Genomic DNA, 21,333 nt, shown 5'->3' on the forward strand with positions numbered 1-21,333 from the left:
AAAGAATGGAGGAACACGATGAGAACGTCAACAAAGAGAAAATATAAGAAAGTACCAAACATAAATCAAAGAACTGAAGAATACCGTAAGTGAACTGAAAAATACACTAGAGGGGTTCTATGGCAGACTAGATGAAGGAAAAGAGAGGATCAGTGAACTCGAACACAGGGCAGAGGAACTCATCCAATCAGAGCAGCAAAAAAAGAAAAGAATGGAAAAAAAAGTGAAGACTGCTTAAGGGATTTATGGGACAACATCAAGCAGACTAACATTCACATTAAAGGAGTCCTAGAGGAAAAAAAAGAGACAGAGACAGAAAGGAACAGAAGACTTATTTGAAGAAATAATGGCTGAAAACACCCCTAACCTGGGGAAGGAAATGGACATACAGATACAGGAAGCCCAGAGAGTTCCAAATAAGATCAATCCAAAGAGACCCATACCAAGACACATTATAATTAAAATGCCAAAAGTTAAAGGGAGAGAATCTTAAAGTAGCAAGAGAAAAAACTTGTTACATACAAGGGAACCCCCATAAGACTATTACTCCAGAAGGGAGTGGTATGATATATTCAATCTGGCTGACATAAAAAAAAATTTCCAACCAAGAATACTCTACCTGAAGTTATCATTTATAATTGAAGGAGAGAGAAAGTTTCCCAGATAAATAAAGGCTAAAGGAGTTCACCACCACACCACTAAACCAGCCTTGTAAAAATATTAAAGGGACTTCCTTAAACTGAAAAAATAAAAGGGGTGTTAATTAGTAACAAGAAAACATATGGGGACTTCCCTGGTAGTCCAGTGGTAAAGAATTCACCTTCCAATGCCAGGGATGCAGGTTCTCTGGTCAGGGAACTAAGACCCACATGCCGCAGGGCAACTAAGCCCACGTGCGCCACAACTTCTGAGCTCACGCACCTCAAACAGAGAGCCTGCGTACTGCAAACTATAGAGCCTACACGCTCTGGAACCCGAGCGCCAGAACTACAGAGCCCACGTGCCCTGGAGCCTGCACGCCACAACTAGAGAGAGAAAACCCACACACCACAACTAGAGAGAAGCCCGCACACCACAATCAAAGATCCCACATGCCTCAACAAAGATCCTGCATGCCATAACTAAGACCTGACATGCCAAAAATAAATAAATAAATAAGTCCTTTTTTTTTTTAAGAAGGAAAGTATAAATCTCACTGGTAAAGGTAAATATATAGTAAAGGTAGTGGATTAAGACTTATAAAACTAGGGACTTCCCTGGTGGCACAGTGGTTAAGAATCCCCCTGCCAATGCAGGGACATGGGTTCAAGCCCTGGTCTGGGAAGATCCCACATGCCACAGAGCAACTAAGCCCATGCGTCACAACTACTGAGCCTGCACTCTAGAGCCTATCAGCCACAACTACTGAGCCCACATGCCACAGCTACTGAAGCCCACATGCCTAGAGCCCATGCTCCACAACAAGAGAAGCCACCGCAATGAGAAGCCCATGCACCACAACAAAGAGTAGCCCCCACTCACCGCAACCAGAGGAAGCCCGCGCGCAGCAACGAAGACCCAATGCAGCCAAAAAAATTAAATGATTGTTATCAACTTAAAATAGACTGTTATAAGTTATATGCAAGCCTCATGGTAACCAAAAAGTAAAAACCTATAGTAGATAATACAAAAAATGACAAAAGGAAACTAAGTATACCACTAGAAAAGTCATCAAACCACAAAGGGAGAGAGCAAGAAAAGTAGAAGGGAACAGAGGAACTACAAAACAGCAGAAAACTATTAACAATATGGCAATAAGTACATACCTATCAATAATTAAGTGTAAATGGACTAAATTCTCCAATCAAAAGATACAGAGTGGCTAAATGAATAAAAAAACAAGACCGGGCTTCCCTGGTGGCACAGTGGTTGAGAATCTGCCTGCCAATGCAGGCAACACGGGTTCGAGCCCTGGTCTGGGAAGATCCCACATGCCGCGGAGCAACCAAGCCCATGAGCCATAACTACTGAGCCTGTGCATCTGGAGCCTGTGCTCCGCAACGAGAGGCCATGATAGTGAGAGGCCCGTGCACCGTGATGAAGAGTGGCCCCCGCCTGCCGCAACTAGAGAAAGCCCTCGCACAGAAACGAAGACCCAACACAACCAAAAATAAAAATAAATTTTAAAGAAAAAGATTCCACATCTTCGCGCAACGTTGGCTTCCCTTTAAAAAACAAAAACAAACAAAAAAGCAAAACAAGACCTATCTATATGCTGCCTACAAGAGATGCACTTCAGACATAAGGATACACACAGGCTGAAAGTGAAGGGGTAAAAAAAGATATTCCAAACAAAGAGAAGCAAAAAGAAAGCTGGAATAGCTATACTTGTATCAGACAAAACAGACTTAAAACAAAGACTGTAATAAGAGACAAAGAAGAGCATTACATAATGATAACTGATTAAGGGATCAATACAAGAAAAGGACATTTGTAAATACTTATATACACCCAACATAGGAGCATCTAAATATATAAAGCAAATATTAACAAACCTAAAGGGAGAAATAGACAGCAATACAATAATAGTAGAAAAATTTAATACCCCACTTACTTCAATGGATAGAGCATCCAGAAAGAAAATCAGTAAGGAAATATTAGCCTTAAAGGACACATTAGATCAGATGGACTTTACAGAACATTCCATTCAAAAGCAACAGAATATACATTCTTCTGAAATGCACATGGAACCGTCTCCAGGACAGATCATATGTTAGGCCACAGCAAGTCTTAACAAATTTAAGAAGACTGAAATCACATCAAGCATCTTTTCTGACCACAGTGGTGTGAAACTAAAAATTAATTACAAGAAGAAAACTGGAAAATTCACTTGTATGTGGAGATTAAATAACATGCTAATGAGTAAACAATGGGTCAACAAAAATTAAAGGAGAAATAAAAAAATACCTTGAGATAAAAGAAAATGGAAACACAACATACCAAAATGTACAGGATGCAACAAAAGCAGTTCTAAGAGGGAAGTTAACAGTGATATAGGCCTACCTCAAGAAACAAGAAAAATCTCAAATAAACAATCTAAAATTATACATCAAGGAACTAGAAAAATAAAACCAAATGAAGCCCAAAGTTAGTAGACAGAAAGAAATAAAAGATCAGAGCAGAAACAAATAGAGACTAAAAAAAAAAAACAAAAAGATGAAACCAAGAGCTGGTTCTTTGAAAAGATAAACAAAATTGATAAACCTTAGGTAGATTCATCAAGAAAACGAGAGGACTAATATAAATAAAATCAGAAATGAAAGAGGAGACGTTACAACTGACACAAAGGATCATAAGAGACTACCATGAATAATTATATGCCAACAAATAGGACAACCTAGAGTAAATGAATAAATTCCTAGAAGCATACAACCTGCCAAGACTGAATCATGAAGAAATCGAAAATCTGAATGGACCAAGTACTAGTAAGGACACTGAATCAGTAAACAAAAACCTCCCAACAAAGCAAAGTCTAGGATCAGATGGCTTCAAATGTGAATTCTATCAAAGATTCAAAGAATACCAATCCTTCTCAAACTCTTACAAAAAAACAGAAGAGGGAACATGTCCAAACTTACTTTACAAGAGCAAAATTCCCCGAAAACAAAACTAGACAAGGATACCATAAGAAAAGAAAACTACAGGCCAATATCACTGATGAACATAGATCAAAAAATCCTCAACAACATATTAGCAAACCAACTTGAACACTACATTAAAAGGATCATACACCATGATCAAGTGGGATTTATTCCAGGGATGCAAGGACAGTCCAACATCCACAAATCAATCAATGTGATGTAACAACACATTAACAAATGAAGGATAAAAATCATATGATCATCTCAACAGATGCAGAAAAAGCATTTGACAAAATTCGACATCCGCTTATGATAAAAACTTTCAATAAAGCGGATACAGAGGAAACATACCTCAACATAAAGGCCACATATGACAAGTCCACAATTAGAAATACTCAGCAGTGAAAAACTGAAAGCTTTTCCTCTAAGATCAGGAACAAGACAAGGACGCACACTCTCGCCATTTTTATTCAATGTAGTATTGGAAGTCCTAGCCACAGCACTTGGGCAAGAAAAGAAAGAAAAAAGGCATCCAAATTGTAAAGGAAGAGGTAAAACCATCATTGTTTGCAGATATATTGTATACTGGATATTATACAGGTCTGCCTCAACTAACAACTGGTTACATCCCAACAAATAAGTTGAAAACACATTTAATACACCTAACCTACTGAATATCATAGCTTAGCCTAGCCTACATTAGATGTGCTCAGAACACTTACATTAGCCTACAGTTGGGCAAAATCATCTAACACAAAGCCTATTCTGTAATAGAGCACTGAATACCTCATGTAATTTATTGAATAGTATATTGAAAGTAAAAAGAACAGAATGGTTGTCTGGATACAAAATGATTGTGACTGATCTTATCACCTGACTGCATGGCTGACCGTGAGCTGCAGCTAACTGTCACTGCCCAGCATCACAAGAGGGTATTATACCACATATCACTAGACCAGGAAGACATCAAAACTGAAAATTCGAAGTACGGTTTCCACTGAATACATTACTTTTACACCACTGTAAAGTCAAAAAATTTTAAGTGGGGAAAAAAAAGTGGTAGGTCAAACCATCATTAAGTCAGGGATCATCTATATGTAGAAAACCCTAAAGACTCTACCAAAAAAATGTTTGAATAAATGAAGTCAGTAAAGCTGCAGGATACAAAATCAATATACAGAAATCTGTGGTGTTTCTATACACTAATAACAAACTATCGAAAGAGAAAATAAGAAAACAATCCCACTTACAATTGCATCAAAAAGAATAAAGTATCTAGGAATAAATTTAACCAAAGAGGTGAAAGACCTGCACACTGAAAGCTACAGGCATACTTCAGACCTACTGTGGGTTAAGTTCCAGAACGCCACAATAAAAGCAAATATCAGAATAAAGTCACACGAATTTTTTCGCTTCCCAGTGCTTATAAAAGTTATGTTTATATTACATTATAGTCTATTAAGGGTATAATAGCAGTCTTTAAAAATACACATACCTTAAGAAATACTTTGTAACTAAAAAAGTGCTAACCACCATCTGAGGCTTCAGCGAGTCATCATAGTAACATCAAAGATCACTAATCATAGATCATCAAAACAAATAATAATGAAAAAGTATAAAATATTGCAAGAATTACCAAATGTGAAACAGAGACACAAAGTGAGTAAGTGCTGTTGGAAAAATTGCGATATCAGTGGTTGACTCAGGGCTGTCACAAACCTTTAATTTGTAAAAAACACAATATCTGTGAAGTGTCATAAAACAAGGAATGCCTGTTTTATTTCCAAATTCTTATACTTGGTTGTCAGGGGTGCTAGAAAGATATGCAATACAGCAGGAACACTTCCTATTCTCAGCCTGATTGGCCTGGTAATCTTGCTTATAGCTTAAACCTCCTTTTCTTCAACTTGTAGACACTGAAGCTCTCTGAGTTGCTCTAACCATCAATGGCAAAAATGCTGCTCTTATGGTTTTTCAAATCACAAGCTAGAACTCAACATAAAAATGAGGTTTAGTTCACCAAATTGGAGCTCAGCTGAATTAGGGGTCCTGATTGGCCTGTGTGTTACCTAAACAGGCTGAGGTCCTGTGCCAGTGCTTCATACATCCTCAGATTCAGAGACCAGAAGCAAGCAGGGCAGAAGAGAGCACAGCTGAAGAAGCCACCAGTTTTATCATAGGAGGAAGTTGATGAAATAACCCTGCAAAGCTCTTCAGTGCAGAAAACGCCAGGCTTACTTTGCCACCTAATAGCTCCATTTTTACATTGTACCTATTTTTACAATTTATTTCATCTAATTAAACCTGTCAGCAGCACTGGAGACTGCTATCCAACTGTCCCCTGTCATGAATCCTGTGAACATTTCAGAGCAGGAGCCAGCCACAACCATTCTCTTCTGGAGCTCAGGCCAGCCTGCTGCTTAGGTCCCACAGCACCCCTTTAAGATCTCCTAACAGAAACCTACTAGATTTCCTGCACCTGAGCTCACTGATCACATTCTGCTAGTGACCCCAGTCGTTGTGGAGCAGTGGTGGTAGTAAGAATCCTAAGCAAAGTGACAGGTGGACACTGACTGGTCTCTCACAGAAGTACACAAGTCCAACAGACAGCTGTCAATTCTACTTACCTAGATCTACAAAAAGATGCTTTTCTCCTACGTTGTTCTTCACAATTAAAAATGAAAGATCAGGACTGCTTTGCTTAGCTGACCCCAGCCTCTCCAGTTTCTTTGAATTCGTTGTCCAGCTCTCTCCCATATCCTTATCTGTGGACTTTTTGCTAAAGGAAATTCCTTGTTTAACTGGTGTTTCAGAAAAATGGGAAAATTCATGGCCCATTGTCTCTGGAGTCATATCATCATCTTCACTAGCAATTAAGTGAAAAGCAGGCTCTAACATTTTTCTCACAAAATTACCTAAAGGAAAAATAAAAAGGTTAATCTAATTCTTTTCTGCAAACTATAACAAGATCTAGGCACAAATCTACACAGGACAATTTTACACAGTAAGGCTTCTACTTTCAATTTCTGGTTTTAAAACTGAGTTGTTGGTCTTCCATGGTGGCGCAGTGGTTGAGAGTCCACCTGCCGATGCAGGGGACACAGGTTCGTGCCCCGATCCAGGAAGATCCCACATGCTGCGGAGCGGCTGGGCCCGGGAGCCATGGCCCCTGAGCCTGCGGGTCTGGAGCCTGTGCTCCGCAACAGGAGAGGCCACAACAGTGAGAGGCCCGCGTAACGCAAAAACAAACAAACAAAAAAAAACAACTGAGTTGTTATTATAAACTGTAACGCACCTCTCCTATACTTCCTTCCTCTTGTGTAATCATTTACTTTTTAAATTCCCTTTGACAGGGGAGTTTGGTGTAACTTGTAAACAAATCATCTTAGAAGGGAAGGTTAATGTGAGACAATTTGTCAATGTTGCTAGTATGGGCCTGGGCCAAATGCTCTGTCACCAAAAAAGCACCATTTTAATGAATACAAATTGAGTAGAATTTACAATCACAATCAATGATTAAAGAATGCAAGGTTCCGACTGGAGGGGTGGGATAGGGAGGGTGGGAGGGAGGGAGACGCAAGAGGGAAGAGATATGGGAACATATGTATATGTATAACTGATTCACTTTGTTATAAAGCAGAAACTAACACACCATTGTAAAGCAATTATACCCCAATAAAGATGTTAAAAAAAAAAAAAACTTTGATTAGGATTTAAAAGGATTTTGAATTGGATACCAGCTGAATATTTTCTTTATTACTGAATAACGTCTTCTATTAAAGCTTCAGTGTGTTTAATGTTAAAAAAAAAAAAAAAAAAGAATGCAAGGTTTACACAAGTAAACAGTGCTGCCACACTCTCCCCATGTCAGGACGTCAGCAAATTTCTCAGGACTTATATCTTCTCTCCTTCACTCGCATGACGCACCCCAAGAACCTGGACATTCACAGCCATCAGTTTAAGGTTCTTGCTCCTCCTGCCTCTCCCGATAACTGGTCATGAGCAAGTTGTGGCCCAATAACTAAAGTCCAGAACTAAAGCAAGTAAATACATCTATTGTATTTCAACATTTATTCTAAGAGCTCTAAATATGAGTGGCGCTATCTTTACATAGAAAAGATGGTATGACACTCCAGAGCTTCTTTCAACTCTCATAATTTGTATCATAAAATCAAATAACCATCTGGTTAAGTTGCTTCACGCATAACAATACTGGAGAAATACACTACCGTAAGAAAAACTTAACTTTAGTCTTTAAAATTGGTATAGTCTGGGCTTGTCACTTTATTTACCAGACAGATTGAACCCTTAAATCATAAGATACACATGCTCTAAGTTCAAAATTCTTTCTCCAAATTAGACTTAATTACTTCCCTCCTCAAAGAAACAAATCCACTATCTTCTAAAACTAAAAATCAAAATGAAAGCAAAAGAATTTGATCCTTGCAATCATACACAGACATGATTATCTCTGGAATGAGGGAAATAAGGTAAACACTGAGTAAAAAGAAATCATGATACATCAAAGGACAATAAAGCAGTCCAAACATAAATTGATAAAGTAAATTTTCCTGGAAATGTAAAATTACACCTACTTGACACCAAGAAGGCGTGGCTGCAGAACCAGTTGCCAAGACTGTGCTTAGGAGGCCGGGCTAGGACAATGGATGGTGTAACCACCTTAATACTAACACCGGCTCCAGCGAACTACTCTTTCTGCTGCCCTTCCCAATAGTATCACCCTCACCTCATCATTAATACAGGGACAATTTTATTGGCTGGGAATAACTCAAAAGAACGTATCGATCACAGAAATTTCAGGTTCTATGGCAGGCTGGTAGGAAAGTATTTCAAGGAGATCAAATTTGTACATCTTGCTAACATTCTATGCTCTTACAGTTCCTAATTCCTCTTTCTGAAAGGTTGACAAAAGGAAGTGGAAATGTCACCAAGAGATACATTGAGGGAGGGGAACCAAAGTGGTGAATCTGGACTATTTCATAACCTCTGCATCTCTGGTTCTGACAGTTCGTAATTCTGGAGGACCGAAGCCGCAGATGGCATCCCGTTTACCAGGTCTGACCATGTCTCCCACTCCAGCCACACTAGCTGCTCCCCAAATTAGTCACGAACTCTTACCTCTACACTTTTGCTTACGCTGTTCTGACAGTAAAGCCTTTCTTATCTTTGCCTGATGGAATCTGATTTAAAGCCCAGCTTCAACATCAGTAGGAGACACTGCTCATTACTGGTCAAATTTCCACTCTCCTCTTCCGCCTAGCAGCAAATCTCCGTGCTTAGCCTCGTGGCTAGGAGCCAGAGCAGACCACAAGGAGTAAATAGGAATCAAAGAAATACCTGCTTAGGACTCTACCCCCGCACCAGACAGCAGAGCCACCTAACATTCAGTCATTCATTCAGCAAATATTAAATGACTTCTTGTATTTATGGTAGCTGCTGCTGCTGCTGCTACTGTTATATTATTATTACTGATAAAGACATTACTGTCTGATAAGCTCTGGAAATACAATAGTGAATAAGAAACAATCCATGCCCTAAAGAAACATTAAGTAGACTAGAGAAGACAAAACAAGAAATTACCCCAGGAATGGTGAACCCTTTGGCATGATAGGCACTGGGCACGCTCTGCAGCCCAGAGGGAACATGAACCTAAGTCTTAGGGTTTTGGGATGTGACAGAAAAGGCTTCTCAGATGACAATACCTACACTGAGTCTTAACAGACCAGGTGAACTGGTCAGACAGCAGCGTCAAAAAGTGCAGAGGCCTAAGGACTAGAGAAAATGTGGCCCCCGTGGGAGCTAAGTGAAGGACAGTTAGAAGTGCCAAGTGGTGAGAGATGAGGCCAGTGCACAACGGGCCTCATCATGCAAACTAAGACACCTGGACTTTTCCCTGAAGGCAAGGAATAATCCTGGAAGGGTTTGAGGCACACAGTAGTATGATCAGATCACTCTAGCTAGCTGACTAAAGGAGTAAGCAAGACACAGCATTTCCACTTGGGTAACTGGGTGAATGGTCGTACGACTCGGATATACACCTCACAGGAGAAGGAGCAAGTTTGGGAGAAAAGATGAGGAGACTGGTCTAGGACACACTGAGTTTCAAGTGTCTGTGTGGGGATGTTTAATGGGAGAACTGTCTTGGCTGCACATAAAGACTTGAGTCATCAACACACAGATGGGAACTGAAGCCATGACGGTGGATGATCATTAAGGTTACAGATGGAGTGAACAAAGGGACAAGGACAGATTCAACAATTACTAATATCCAAGGGATGAAAGAAAGAGACAGAGAAGAAATGTCCAACTAAGCTAACAGAAAATGGGGAGATAATAAGGAGTCCTAGGTATACAGCACACTAGGCCACTGTGACCTAGTGTTACCCTAATCTAGCAATTAGACGTTGACTTTTATGCCAGTCTTTTAGTGACTATGTTCATGCCTTTTGCCTTTGGTACTCTGGAAACTGTCAGACACTTGTTCTGAAATGGATTACCTGTTACCTGAACTTCAGTCAATCATCTGCTTGCCCTACCCCTGCTCTGATACACACTCAGGATTTTTGCTTTTATTCAGACCTTGGTTTTCAGTGTTCCCTTTCTGCCTATCTGTTCTCCTTTGGACTGACTTCATTTTATACCTGGGCCTATATCTCTAAATGTCCAGTCCTGGAATTAATCCTCTGGTTACACTTTCAGGCTTACACATCTACACTTTTCTCCAACCCTAAGATTTGGCCTGGAACAATAAATAAGGCTTCGTTAGTGTGGCCTGGAACCCAAGCCCAGTTCTCATGTACTAAAAGCTAAGGCAAGGCTAAAGCGAAGGTCAGAAATCCAGATCTGAGTCAGCATCACAGATAAGACTTGAATTAGGCCTCTCCTGCATTACCCAGAAAACTTCTGAAAGGACTCCTGTTGGAACAGAAACCAGGACCAGGGCATACATGGCCATCCCAGTATCTACAGCAAGAGGCACTAATGCCAAGGATATCCTGAGTACATTAATGTGTCTAAAATGTATCTAGAATAGGAAGATAGATCTAGAACTAAAGGCCAATCCTGAAAACATGAAAAATCATGATTCATTTTTTTAGGACAGGTTAATGACCATAAAACCTGACAAATAAAAAACTTTAAGAGCAAAGGGAAGCTTACGTTTTTAATATAACTGTGACTTTTTAAAAAAAACAGTACACTTACCAACATGAATATTATCTTTAAATGCCACATCATGGAGTTGAAATATTAAATGGCGGCTAAATTTTTCATTGGTGCTAGAATCCAAGTTGAGAACATCTTCAGCTGAACAACTAACCCTGTAAAACTGTTGAAGTGCTCTACAAACATGCTGAAAACACAAGTAAAACATCAATAATTAGTGTTTTTTGTTTCAAAATTTTTCCATGAGGAAAATTCAAATATCTTGGTACAAGTCTAATCTGTTTTTTATTTTGGTATCAGATTATTACATAACAATTTTACTGAATTACTTATGTACTGAAATATACATATTTAAATTATTATACATGTTTATGTTAAAAATGCATAGGCTCGGGCTTCCCTGGTGGCGCAGTGGTTGAGAGTCCACCTGCCGATGCAGGGGACACAGGTTCGTGCCCCGGTCCGGGAAGATCCCACATGCCAAGGAGCGGCTGGGTCCGTAAGCCATGGCCGCTGAGCCTGCACGTCCGGAGCCTGTGCTCCGCAATGGGAGAGGCCACAACATTGACAGGCCCGCGTACCGCCAAAAAAAAAAAAAAAAAAAAAAAATGCATAGGCTCTCAGGGTTAAAGGCCTCTCAGAATTCAATTTATCTTATACATTAATCTCTAAAATCAAAATAAAAATATTTCTTTTTAAGCACCTCTTTTTATAAATTTTATTTATGTATTTATTTATTTGTTGTTTGGTTGCACCAGGTCTTAGTTGCGGCAGGTGGGCTCCTTAGCTGCGGCATGCATGTGGCATCTAGTTCCCTGACCAGGGATCGAATCCAGGCCCCCTGCATTGGGAGCAACAGAGTCTTTATCCACTGTGCCACCAGGGAAGTCCTAAGCATCTCTTTAAATATTATCTATGAGTTAAAAAGTCACAATTCCATTGTTTCTAGTTTTAGTTTTCAGAAAGTTGCTCATGCACACTAAGCCCAAATCTACGTCCGAGAATGTGGCCTCCAGGGCTAGGTGATGCTACTAATGAAAGCAGTTACGCATCATAGGAAGGTAGCGAGCACAGGGTTAGGAGCACACGATTAGGAGTCAGAAAGGTTTGAGTTCTGGCTTTGCCACTTACCAGCTCTGTCGCTTTAGTCAAGTCCAAACCTAACATTCCTCAACTGCAAAATGGGATAATAATAGAACCTAACATTTCAGGTTGTTGTAGGGAGCAAAGAGAAAATGGGAGTAAAGAGTTGGCCCAATGCTGGCACACGTAACTGCTTAAAAGCATCAGCTGTGCAGCCACAGAACAAGTCACTTCTGAAGCCTCAGTCTTCTCTTTTGCAAAACGAAGGTACTAAGAAACACCACACAGGTATGGCACTGGCACAAAAACAGAAATATAGATCAATGGAACAGGACAGAAAGCCCAGAGATAAACCCACACACATATGGTCACCTTATCTTTGATAAAGGAGGCAAGAATATACAGTGGAGAAAAGACAGCCTCTTCAGTAAGTGGTGCTGGGAAAACTGCACAGGTACATGTAAAAGAATGAAACTAGAACACTCCCTAACACCATACACAAAAATAAACTCAAAATGGATTCAAGACCTAAATGTAAGGCCAGCCACTATTGAACTCTTAGAAGAAAACATAGGCAGAACACTCTATGACATAAATCACAGCAAGATCCCTTTTGACCCACCTCCTAGAGAAATGGAGATAAAAACAAAAATAAACAAATGGGACCTAATGAAACTTAAAAGCTTTTGCACAGCAAAGGAAACCATAAACAAGATGAAAAAACAACCCTCAGAATGGGAGAAAATATTTGCAAATGAAGCAACTGACAAAGGATTAATCTCCAAAATTTACAAGCAGCTCAATATCAAAAAAACAAACAACCCAATCCAAAAGCGGGCAGAAGACCTAAATAGACATTTCTGCAAAGAAGATATACAGATGGCCAACAAACACATGAAAGGATGCTCAACATCACTAATCATTAGAGAAATGCAAATCAAATCTACAATGAGATATCATCTCACACGAGTCAGAATGGCCATCATCAAAAAATCTACAAACAATAAATGCTGGAGAGGGTGTGGAGAAAAGGAAACCCTCTTACACTGTTGGTGGGAATGTAAATTGATACAGCCACTATGGAGAACAGTATGGAGGTTCCTTAAAAAACTACAAATAGAACTACCATACGACCCAGCAATCCCACTACTGGGCATATACCCTGAGAAAACCATAATTCAAAGACACATGTACCAAAATGTTCACTGCAGCTCTATTTACAATAGCCAGGACATGGAAGCAACCTAAGTGTCCATCGACAGATGAATGGATAAAGAAGATGTGGCACATATATACAATGAAATATTACTCAGCCATAAAAACAAATGAAATTATTTGTAGTGAGGTAGATGGACCTAGAGTCTGTCATACAGAGTGAAGTAAGTCAGAAAGAGAAAAACAAATACAGTATGCTAACACATATATATGGAATATTAAAAAAAAAAAAGGTCATGAAGAACCTAGGGGCAAGACGGGAATAAAGATGCAGACGTACTAGAGAATGGACTTGAGGATACAGGGAGGGGGACAGGTAAGCTGGCACGAAGTGAGAGAGTGGCATGGACATATATACACTACCAAATGTAAAACAGATAACTAGTGGGAAGCAGCCGCATAGCACCGGGAGATCAGCTCGGTGCTTTGTGACCACCTAGAGGGGTGGGATAGGGAGGGTGGGAGGGAGGGAGATGCAAGAGGGGAAACATGGGGACATATGTGTATGTATAACTGATTCACTCTGTTATAAGGCAGAAACTAACACACCATTGTAAAGCAATTATACTCCAATAAAGATGTTTAAAAAAAAAAAAAGAAACACCACACAGGGTTATCTTGGAATTAGCAAAAATGTCTGTACACTGCCAAACACTTAGATACCGAATAGTTATGCAGTAAATTGTGTTTATTAATGTTATTTTGGTATTATAGCATACCACCTCCCATCATGCTCTCTGATCCTACTCTTCTTCAGTAAATTCTTTCTCAGAGAAGTCTTCCTCAATTTCCTTATCTACATCAAATTGCCCCATATATATTCTACCTCTACTTGTAGTACTTACACAGCTGCAATTTTTGTGATTATTTTGATAGGTTTCCTCTATATCATAGAGAATATCCCTCAGGATCTGTTCTCTCCTGCTTCTGTAAATAGAACCCTGATTATTAGCTAGATATGAGGTCATCGAGAATAAAGACCATGTTCCCCAGACTCCCTTGCAGTAAGGTGTGGCCATGTGATTAAGTTCTGGCCAACAGGATGTGAGCAGAAGGAAAATATTCCACTTCTACATTATAATCTTAAAGGAAAGGGGCATGCTCACCCCTTCCCCATTTTCTACTGTCTAAAATGTAGACACAGCAATGCTGAGCCATCTTGGACAATGTAAATAATGGCATCTTAGGAAGAGCAAAGCAATAGGCCTAGTCCCCTAATACAATGGAGTCACATCCAGGTGTTTCATGAGAGAAATAACTTTCTATCTTGTTTATGCCCCTTTAATTTTAGGTCTTTATTATGGCAGCTAAATCTATCCTAACTTATTATCCTCCATTACATGATAAATTCTGTGAAGGCAGAAATCATGTCTTTTTGGGCTAGCCATTGTATTGTTAATGCCTAGGCACACTGACACTAAGAGGCTGAAAAAATTTTGATAAATGAATAAAGTCTAGTTATGTACTTTGGAGCTATACAGAATAAATGTAATAACTGTAGATAATAAAAGTAATTGTAGTCCCATTAAGTTCTTTTTTCCAAGTTAAATTTTAAATAAAATTTTAAGTTACAGGGAATATAGCCAATATTTTATAATAACTATAAATGGAGTATAGTCTGTAAAAATTTTGAATCACTATTGTACACCTGAAACTAATATATTATCGTAAATCAATTATACCTCAACTTTTAAAAGTTTTTAATTTATTTAAATATTTAAGTTGTAAAATCCAGAAGTTAAAAACATATGATTATTTGAGCAATGTTACCTGTCAACATAGTTTTATAAAATGCTTTAGCACCAGAAGTCATTCCATCTGGCAGAAGTGGCTTACTGGAATTGTCAGTTAAAAAGTGTCAGTATCAAAGGGCATTACATATTATCACTAGTTATTATTAGCCAGTTATTTATTAACCATCTGTTATGATAACAGCTAACCTATGCCTCCTCACACAGAGACGCTAAAGGAAAAGTACTCTTTGTATTATACACTTGTTACATACACAGTAACCAGTAAACGAAATTAATTTCAATATAATCATTTGTAAAGGTTATATTAAGTAAAATAATCCTAATAACTTTTCTACCAACATGAGTGTGTTAAATTAAAATGCTGTGTAATTTTAAACTCAGATTTCTACAACTTTTTCCAACTTTTGTTGATGTTAAAGATGAGTTGTTCAAGACTAATTTGGATAAGATTGTATAAAGAATTAGGAGGAAAAAAATTTAAACAGCTACATGATCTTTGCTGTACCAGTGTTTATTCTTGTTACAAATGGGATTTGCACTAGTGTTGATTCCATTAGGGATAAGTTTCTAGTTTCTAATACAATGAAGTACTAATACTTCTTTTTTTAACAGTATCACCATATTAAAGTGCCAGTGAAAATCTCTGAACCTTAATTCCTTGGTGGCCACACAGATCCCACTTAACAAATCCTACCTTAGACTGTAGAAGTGTATCATACACTAGAAAAGAGTCAATATCTATGGATTATTAAAAACGTAATTAAGGTTAAAAATTAAATACAACTTACCAACTATAATGAAATAAAACATTTAAATTTATTTTTAAGGGTCCAATGGCTATCTTAAGAAAAACATAACTTTTCTGTTGTTTTTTGGGAGGGCTGGGGGGAACTTATGTATATTTCTTTTGCTTCAAAGTCAGGAGAAAGCTGACATTATGATTTTTTTAAAAACCAGTATTTGCATACATTTTTCAAATAAATTTAAAATAAAACATGTAGAGATCCGACAAAATCAGCAGATATTTTTAATCAAAAACATTCTAATTTGGATGTATTTTTAACACTATAAAATGAGTCATCTACAGCTAACATCTAAAACAAAAAATAGTTAATGTTAATACCTACTTTGAGTCCAAATAATAGTCAATATAATTTTAGTACACCCTAATACAATCTTAAAAGATTTTATAAACGAACCTAATAGAGCTTAGTTGCACAAGCCCATATTCCTTTTATTACTAAATAATAAAAGGAATATGGGTTGACACTGCTAAATCAAAAATATATACTAGAACTACACTTTTTCTCTTTGTGAAAAACAAAGAGAAATGATAATTGTAGTTCTAGACCAGGTTTTGCCAGTAACTAGTTGTTGGACCTGGAGTTGGAATTAAGTCTCTCTAGGCTTTAGCTCCTCATTTATGATAATGTAAGACAGAAGAGTTTCCAAAATTTCTGCCAGCTCGAAACTTCTGAAACTATTTTTATCAAAATTTTCTTGAAGTTTATCTTAGTACTCAATTTTTCAGTAAAAATTACTTCACCTAATCTTCACCAGAGTCCACTATTAGTAATGCAAAAGAATATATAATTAAGAAACAGAAAATTCCCAAACTGCCACCTTTCTCAGTTTTTTGGGGTTTTTTTAATGTATTTATTTTTGGCTGCATTGGGTCTACGTTGCTGTGCGCTGGCTTTCTCTAGTTGTGGCGAGCAGGGCTATTCTTTGTTGCGGTGCACGGGCTTCTCATTGCAGTGGCTTCTCTTTGCGGAGCACGGGCTCTAGGCACACGGGCTTCAGTATTTGCAGCGCATGGGCTCTAATGCGCAGGCTCAGTAGCTGTGGCGCACAGGCTTAGTTGCTCCACGGCATGTGGGATCTTCCCGGACCAGGGATTGAACCCATGTCCCCTGCATTAGCAGGCGGATTCTTAACCACTTCGCCACCAGGAAGTCCTCCCAGTTTTTTTTGATACAGCAATATTACAAAATATATGGACATAAACTGAACCTTCCTCCTTTCCAGAAGTTTACTCAGAGAAGTGGCATTAAGAAACGAAGTCAAAAGGAAGAGTAACAAGAAAAATGAGGAGAAACACAGAACCTATATATTACATAGGTTGGATTCATTTAATGACTGAATGAGTGAATGAAAAGACATACAGGTAGATATAAGGAGAAAAACCTGAGTCTGTAATTTACCTCAATGAGTAATGCAACCATCTTTTTCCCATCAGCTCCTGGATTGGCAAGTCTGTTAAATTCCAAATCAAAATAAAGCTTGCACACAGCATTTTCAGGAATGACTTCATAGCAGTGTAAGAGATTTCTTCTGAATTGAATAATTCAAGATTGTTAGGTTTATATCTCATACCTTTTAAATCACAGAAGTTGCTCTTGTATCTCAAGACAGTATATTAACTGTGATGTAATGACAGATAACTATGACATAATGAAGACAAGATAAAGTGAACAACTGCTTACCACAGGTTTACAGAACACAGTATCAAGAGTTTCCATCAAACAAGATCTAACAATCATTTTCTGTAACATTATTTAACTGGAAAATATAGCCAACTTCATACTGCTATTTATTCACAGATAATTTTGATATCAGGTAACACTTCTACATTTGTTTCTGGTATCACCATGAAGCAAATTTTGTTTAAGAACTTTCTCAAACTGTGATCCCACAATCACATATTCTTGGGATTCCATGAATTTTTTAATGAGAATTTTTAAGTTCCATATTTTCATTAGGAATGTTTTAAAAACTGGTTACATACACTCTGAATCACCTGACTTCAATGAGCTTTCAGTGCTCACATGTGCAGTTTCATTCTCACTGGTATCAAGAGGTATGACTTTAAGATGGGTTATTAAGAAGAAATGCTGACTTGATTAGTAAATGATAAACTGCTTAGTGCCATCATATACAAATAAAAGGTTTACAGTAATTTGAACAAGGAAAAGTGATGGTGGGAATTGTGTCATCACGTGGTACAGGAATTCAAAACACACACAATTTCTCTCTCCTAGCACCTGGTGAGATAATTCAGTGTTTCTATCACAAGGAAACTCCAGAATTCAATTCTAATAGTAAAGTAGTAACTAACTGCGTGACTGAGAACTATGAAAGCCAAGGCAGCCTGATTTAATTTCACAAGCATTTCCAGATGAAGGAAATGTAATTTAATGTGTTGTGCTTTAAAAGCTACTTACCGGGATTTATAGTAAAACCAAAGTTGAGCATACGTTGTTACGAGGTAAATACGTTGTCCATCGCCCACTTTGTATTCCAAAGCAAATACATGAACGTCCTTTACAAAACCAAAAATAATATTCAAAAAATTAGTAAAATGCAAATTTAAAATCAACTGTAGCTATTAAATGTTCATAAAGATTTTATTCAAATTTTCAAAAACTGGAACATTTGTATTATTGAAAACAAGAAAATTAATCACTAAATCTATGCCAATCAAAATCTAGTTATTTGTATTTATTTATATTTAGTCACTCAGGTAATAAATGTTCAAGGCAGAAACAATTAGAACATCCAGACTAAAACAAAGAAAGAAAAATCATTTTTCAGTCACTCGTTTTACTTCCTATTATAGTTTTATCTGCCAGTTTATGAAAAAGAACTTATTTTTTTAAAACTACCTGAACATTATTGTAAATAATTTGGACTAAAGTTAATAAATTTCCTAGAGTATATAAAAATACATGAGAACCATTTTTAAAAATATATTTGTATATAAATATTAAAAGCTTAAGGAAAGTTTTAAAATGCAGAACAAATAACTATAAATTATTGTTTCTCATAGAAAAGGAATACACAAGTTCTTTTGTTTCCACTTAGCTAAAGGTAGCTGTTGAACCTATAAAGGAACTAAACTTCCATTTTCATGAGAGAAATCATAAAAAGACTAAGTTATCCGATCCTATTAAAAATCTTCTCAAGATAAATTTTATAAACTGATGATTGGTAAATCCAGCAATCATACAGCTATATTTTTTTAAAGTCAAGATTAAGCGAATCTGTATTTTCATTTCTGATACCTGAATTAGGGTTACACAAAATGCACACAAAAGGCTTTTCTTCTATTTCCTAAACTATTCTGATGAGATATGAGTGAGCTTCTGTTTACCAGGGAAAGAAGGTCCTCCTCCCTAAAAACTTATAGCATTTTGAGTTTTTATATATAATCAATTTTCAGAATCACAATATATTTATGCTGGATTTATGTTGGATAGATGCATCTTTTCGTTATATTTCTCTATATTCCCCACAGTGCCCAACAAAAAAAGATGTGCAATACACACCTGCTTGTTTATTTTTGAGAACCATTCCCTTTGTGAGGCTAGCATGTAGCAAGCACTTCTTCCTCCCACTTTCCTAATGTGTTGGAAATTATGATAAATCCACTCTACTACTCCAAAGCACAAAAGGGACAGTAGAAAGATAAAAACATGTGTGCTTTGGTACTATGATTTAAGTTTTAGGGCTTATTAACTCAAATGACATTTGAGACATTTTCATTTGCGATTGTTTAAATTCAAATTTCCAATCCCTAATTTCATCCTTAAAATCTCACACTCCGGGCTTCCCTGGTGGCGCAGTGGTTAGGAATCTGCCTGCCAACGCAGGGGACACTGGTTCAAGCCCTGGTCCGGGAAGATCCCACATGCCGCGGAGCAACTAAGCCCGTGCACCACAACTACTGAGCCTGTGCTCTAGAGCCCGAAAGCCACAACTACTGAAGCCCGCACGCCTAGAGCCTGTGCTCCACAATGAAGAGGAGCCCCCGCTCACCACAACTAGAGAAAGCCCGCGCGCAGCAACAAAGACCCAACGCAGACCAAAAAAAAAAATCTCACACTCTACTTACTCATTTCCTGATATTTCTGTGGGTATTATTTTAGTTTAACTTTTACACTCATTCTATTATTTTTCAGTCCATGAATACAGTCACTTCTCCTCTAAGCATAGCTTCATTTCTATGTCATTACAAATTTTTTAAACTATTTGGCACTAGATATGTCATTTTTTTCATTATTAATATAAAGTAAATGGTTAATGATTCATGGATATCTTTCCTAAACAGTACAAAAAGATCACAATTAAATTCTTCTGGTAAAATACGTGGACTGAAATGAAGACAAACAACAGATTTGTTTTGGAAATCTTAAGGTATAGTAGCCCTAAAAAAAAGATGAGAAAAATTACCTCTTTACAACTTTTAACAAAATTGAAAGCTTCAGTTTGCCGATGAAATAGTTTCCAAATGGATGGTGGTTCTTCTGGCTTAGACAATCTTGGTCTGTATACCAAGGACAATGGTTCCCTCTCATAATGGGATGCTCGTTCTTCAATTTGCTTCAGCCTTGCTTCCCATTTTCTCTTCATTGGTTCAGAAGTATGGGGAGACTAAATCCTATCCCAGGTAGGATCTCTGTGAATTACTACTAAAACAAACAAACATGGATGCCAGTTTCTTTGTTTAAAATATACTTTGTTTGGTAAAACTTCAAAGCTCATTTCTGCTTATTGCTTTGCTTTATAGTTTATGTTTTGCATGAAGTTTTGTTGTGAAACAAGGACAGGGCTGGTTATCAGAAATCTTTAGATCCTGGCTCTTCCATCTAATAGTGCTACAGTTTTGAACAGGTTAATGAAGCTCCCTAAATTGTAATCAGCTGCAAAATGGGAATCAACATTTTAATGTAGTTATCTTGAGGATACATGTCATAAGACATGAAAATGTTTTGCAAATTCCAATGCCTCATGTAAATATAAGAGTTTTTTGCATCACTATGGTTTTTATTATATCATTTTGTTGCATCAAGTGCCATGTACCTCACCCAGATGGTGGGCATCATTCCAGTGCTATTATTTCTTAGTGTAGAATTCATTTCTAGGCACCACTGTCTAGTTCTTAGCTCCCTTTTCCTCTTTTTCCTGCCCACTGCTCTTCTTTTCTACTCAAACAACTATTAGTTGGGAGGATAACCAGTGTATGAGTGGGAATTACAATATTGGCTAGTTTTGGTTTGGGATGTATGGTAATCATAAGCATGACTTAAAAAAAAAAGAATAAATGTTAATCTGTTAACTTAATGACTACTTTTGTGATTAGTCAATTGAAATGTTTACATTTTAACCCTTGTTTCCTAATGATACATGTTTTTGTTTGCAAACAATGCTTCCATGTTAGCCATGCCAAAGTAAGGGGACCAGGCAATACCTTTCCAATTTGGGATTACGGTTTACTTACAAAGGAAAAAGGATAGGTTTTTAGAAGAGGGGGGAAAAGCTTCCAGTATAGAGAAAAAATGGGGACAAATTCTCTGGCATTCCTGCCATCAAGAGATGCCATCTAAGCCCACTCCCATACAGACTCTTGGCCATGTGACTTGCCAATGTCATATCGACAAATGTGAAGCAAGCAGAGGTTTAATAAGTGCTTTTGC

The 21,333-nt window shown here is 37.7% G+C and overlaps 1 protein-coding gene across 5 annotated transcripts in view; it reads right to left on the reverse strand.

Moving 5' to 3' along the window:
• PRIMPOL (primase and DNA directed polymerase) overlaps window positions 1–21,115 on the reverse strand; it is a 57,331-nt gene extending 36,216 nt beyond the window's left edge. For all 5 annotated transcript variants that reach the window (XM_079908995.1, XM_079908996.1, XM_079908994.1 and 2 more), the window contains exons 1-5: window positions 20,090–21,115; window positions 18,082–18,179; window positions 17,062–17,191; window positions 10,845–10,992; window positions 6,248–6,535 (exon numbers count right to left, since the gene is read on the reverse strand). In XM_079908995.1, coding sequence (XP_079765121.1) covers window positions 6,248–6,535; window positions 10,845–10,992; window positions 17,062–17,191; window positions 18,082–18,179; window positions 20,090–20,269 — 844 coding nt within the window. In that variant the 5' untranslated portion in view covers window positions 20,270–21,115. The remainder of the gene's footprint in view (window positions 1–6,247; window positions 6,536–10,844; window positions 10,993–17,061; window positions 17,192–18,081; window positions 18,180–20,089) is intronic.
• Window positions 21,116–21,333: the final 218 nt, after the last annotated feature.

The sequence above is a fragment of the Stenella coeruleoalba genome, assembly GCF_951394435.1.
Source record: "Stenella coeruleoalba genome assembly, chromosome: 21".
NCBI classification, from domain to species: Eukaryota; Metazoa; Chordata; class Mammalia; order Artiodactyla; family Delphinidae; genus Stenella; species Stenella coeruleoalba.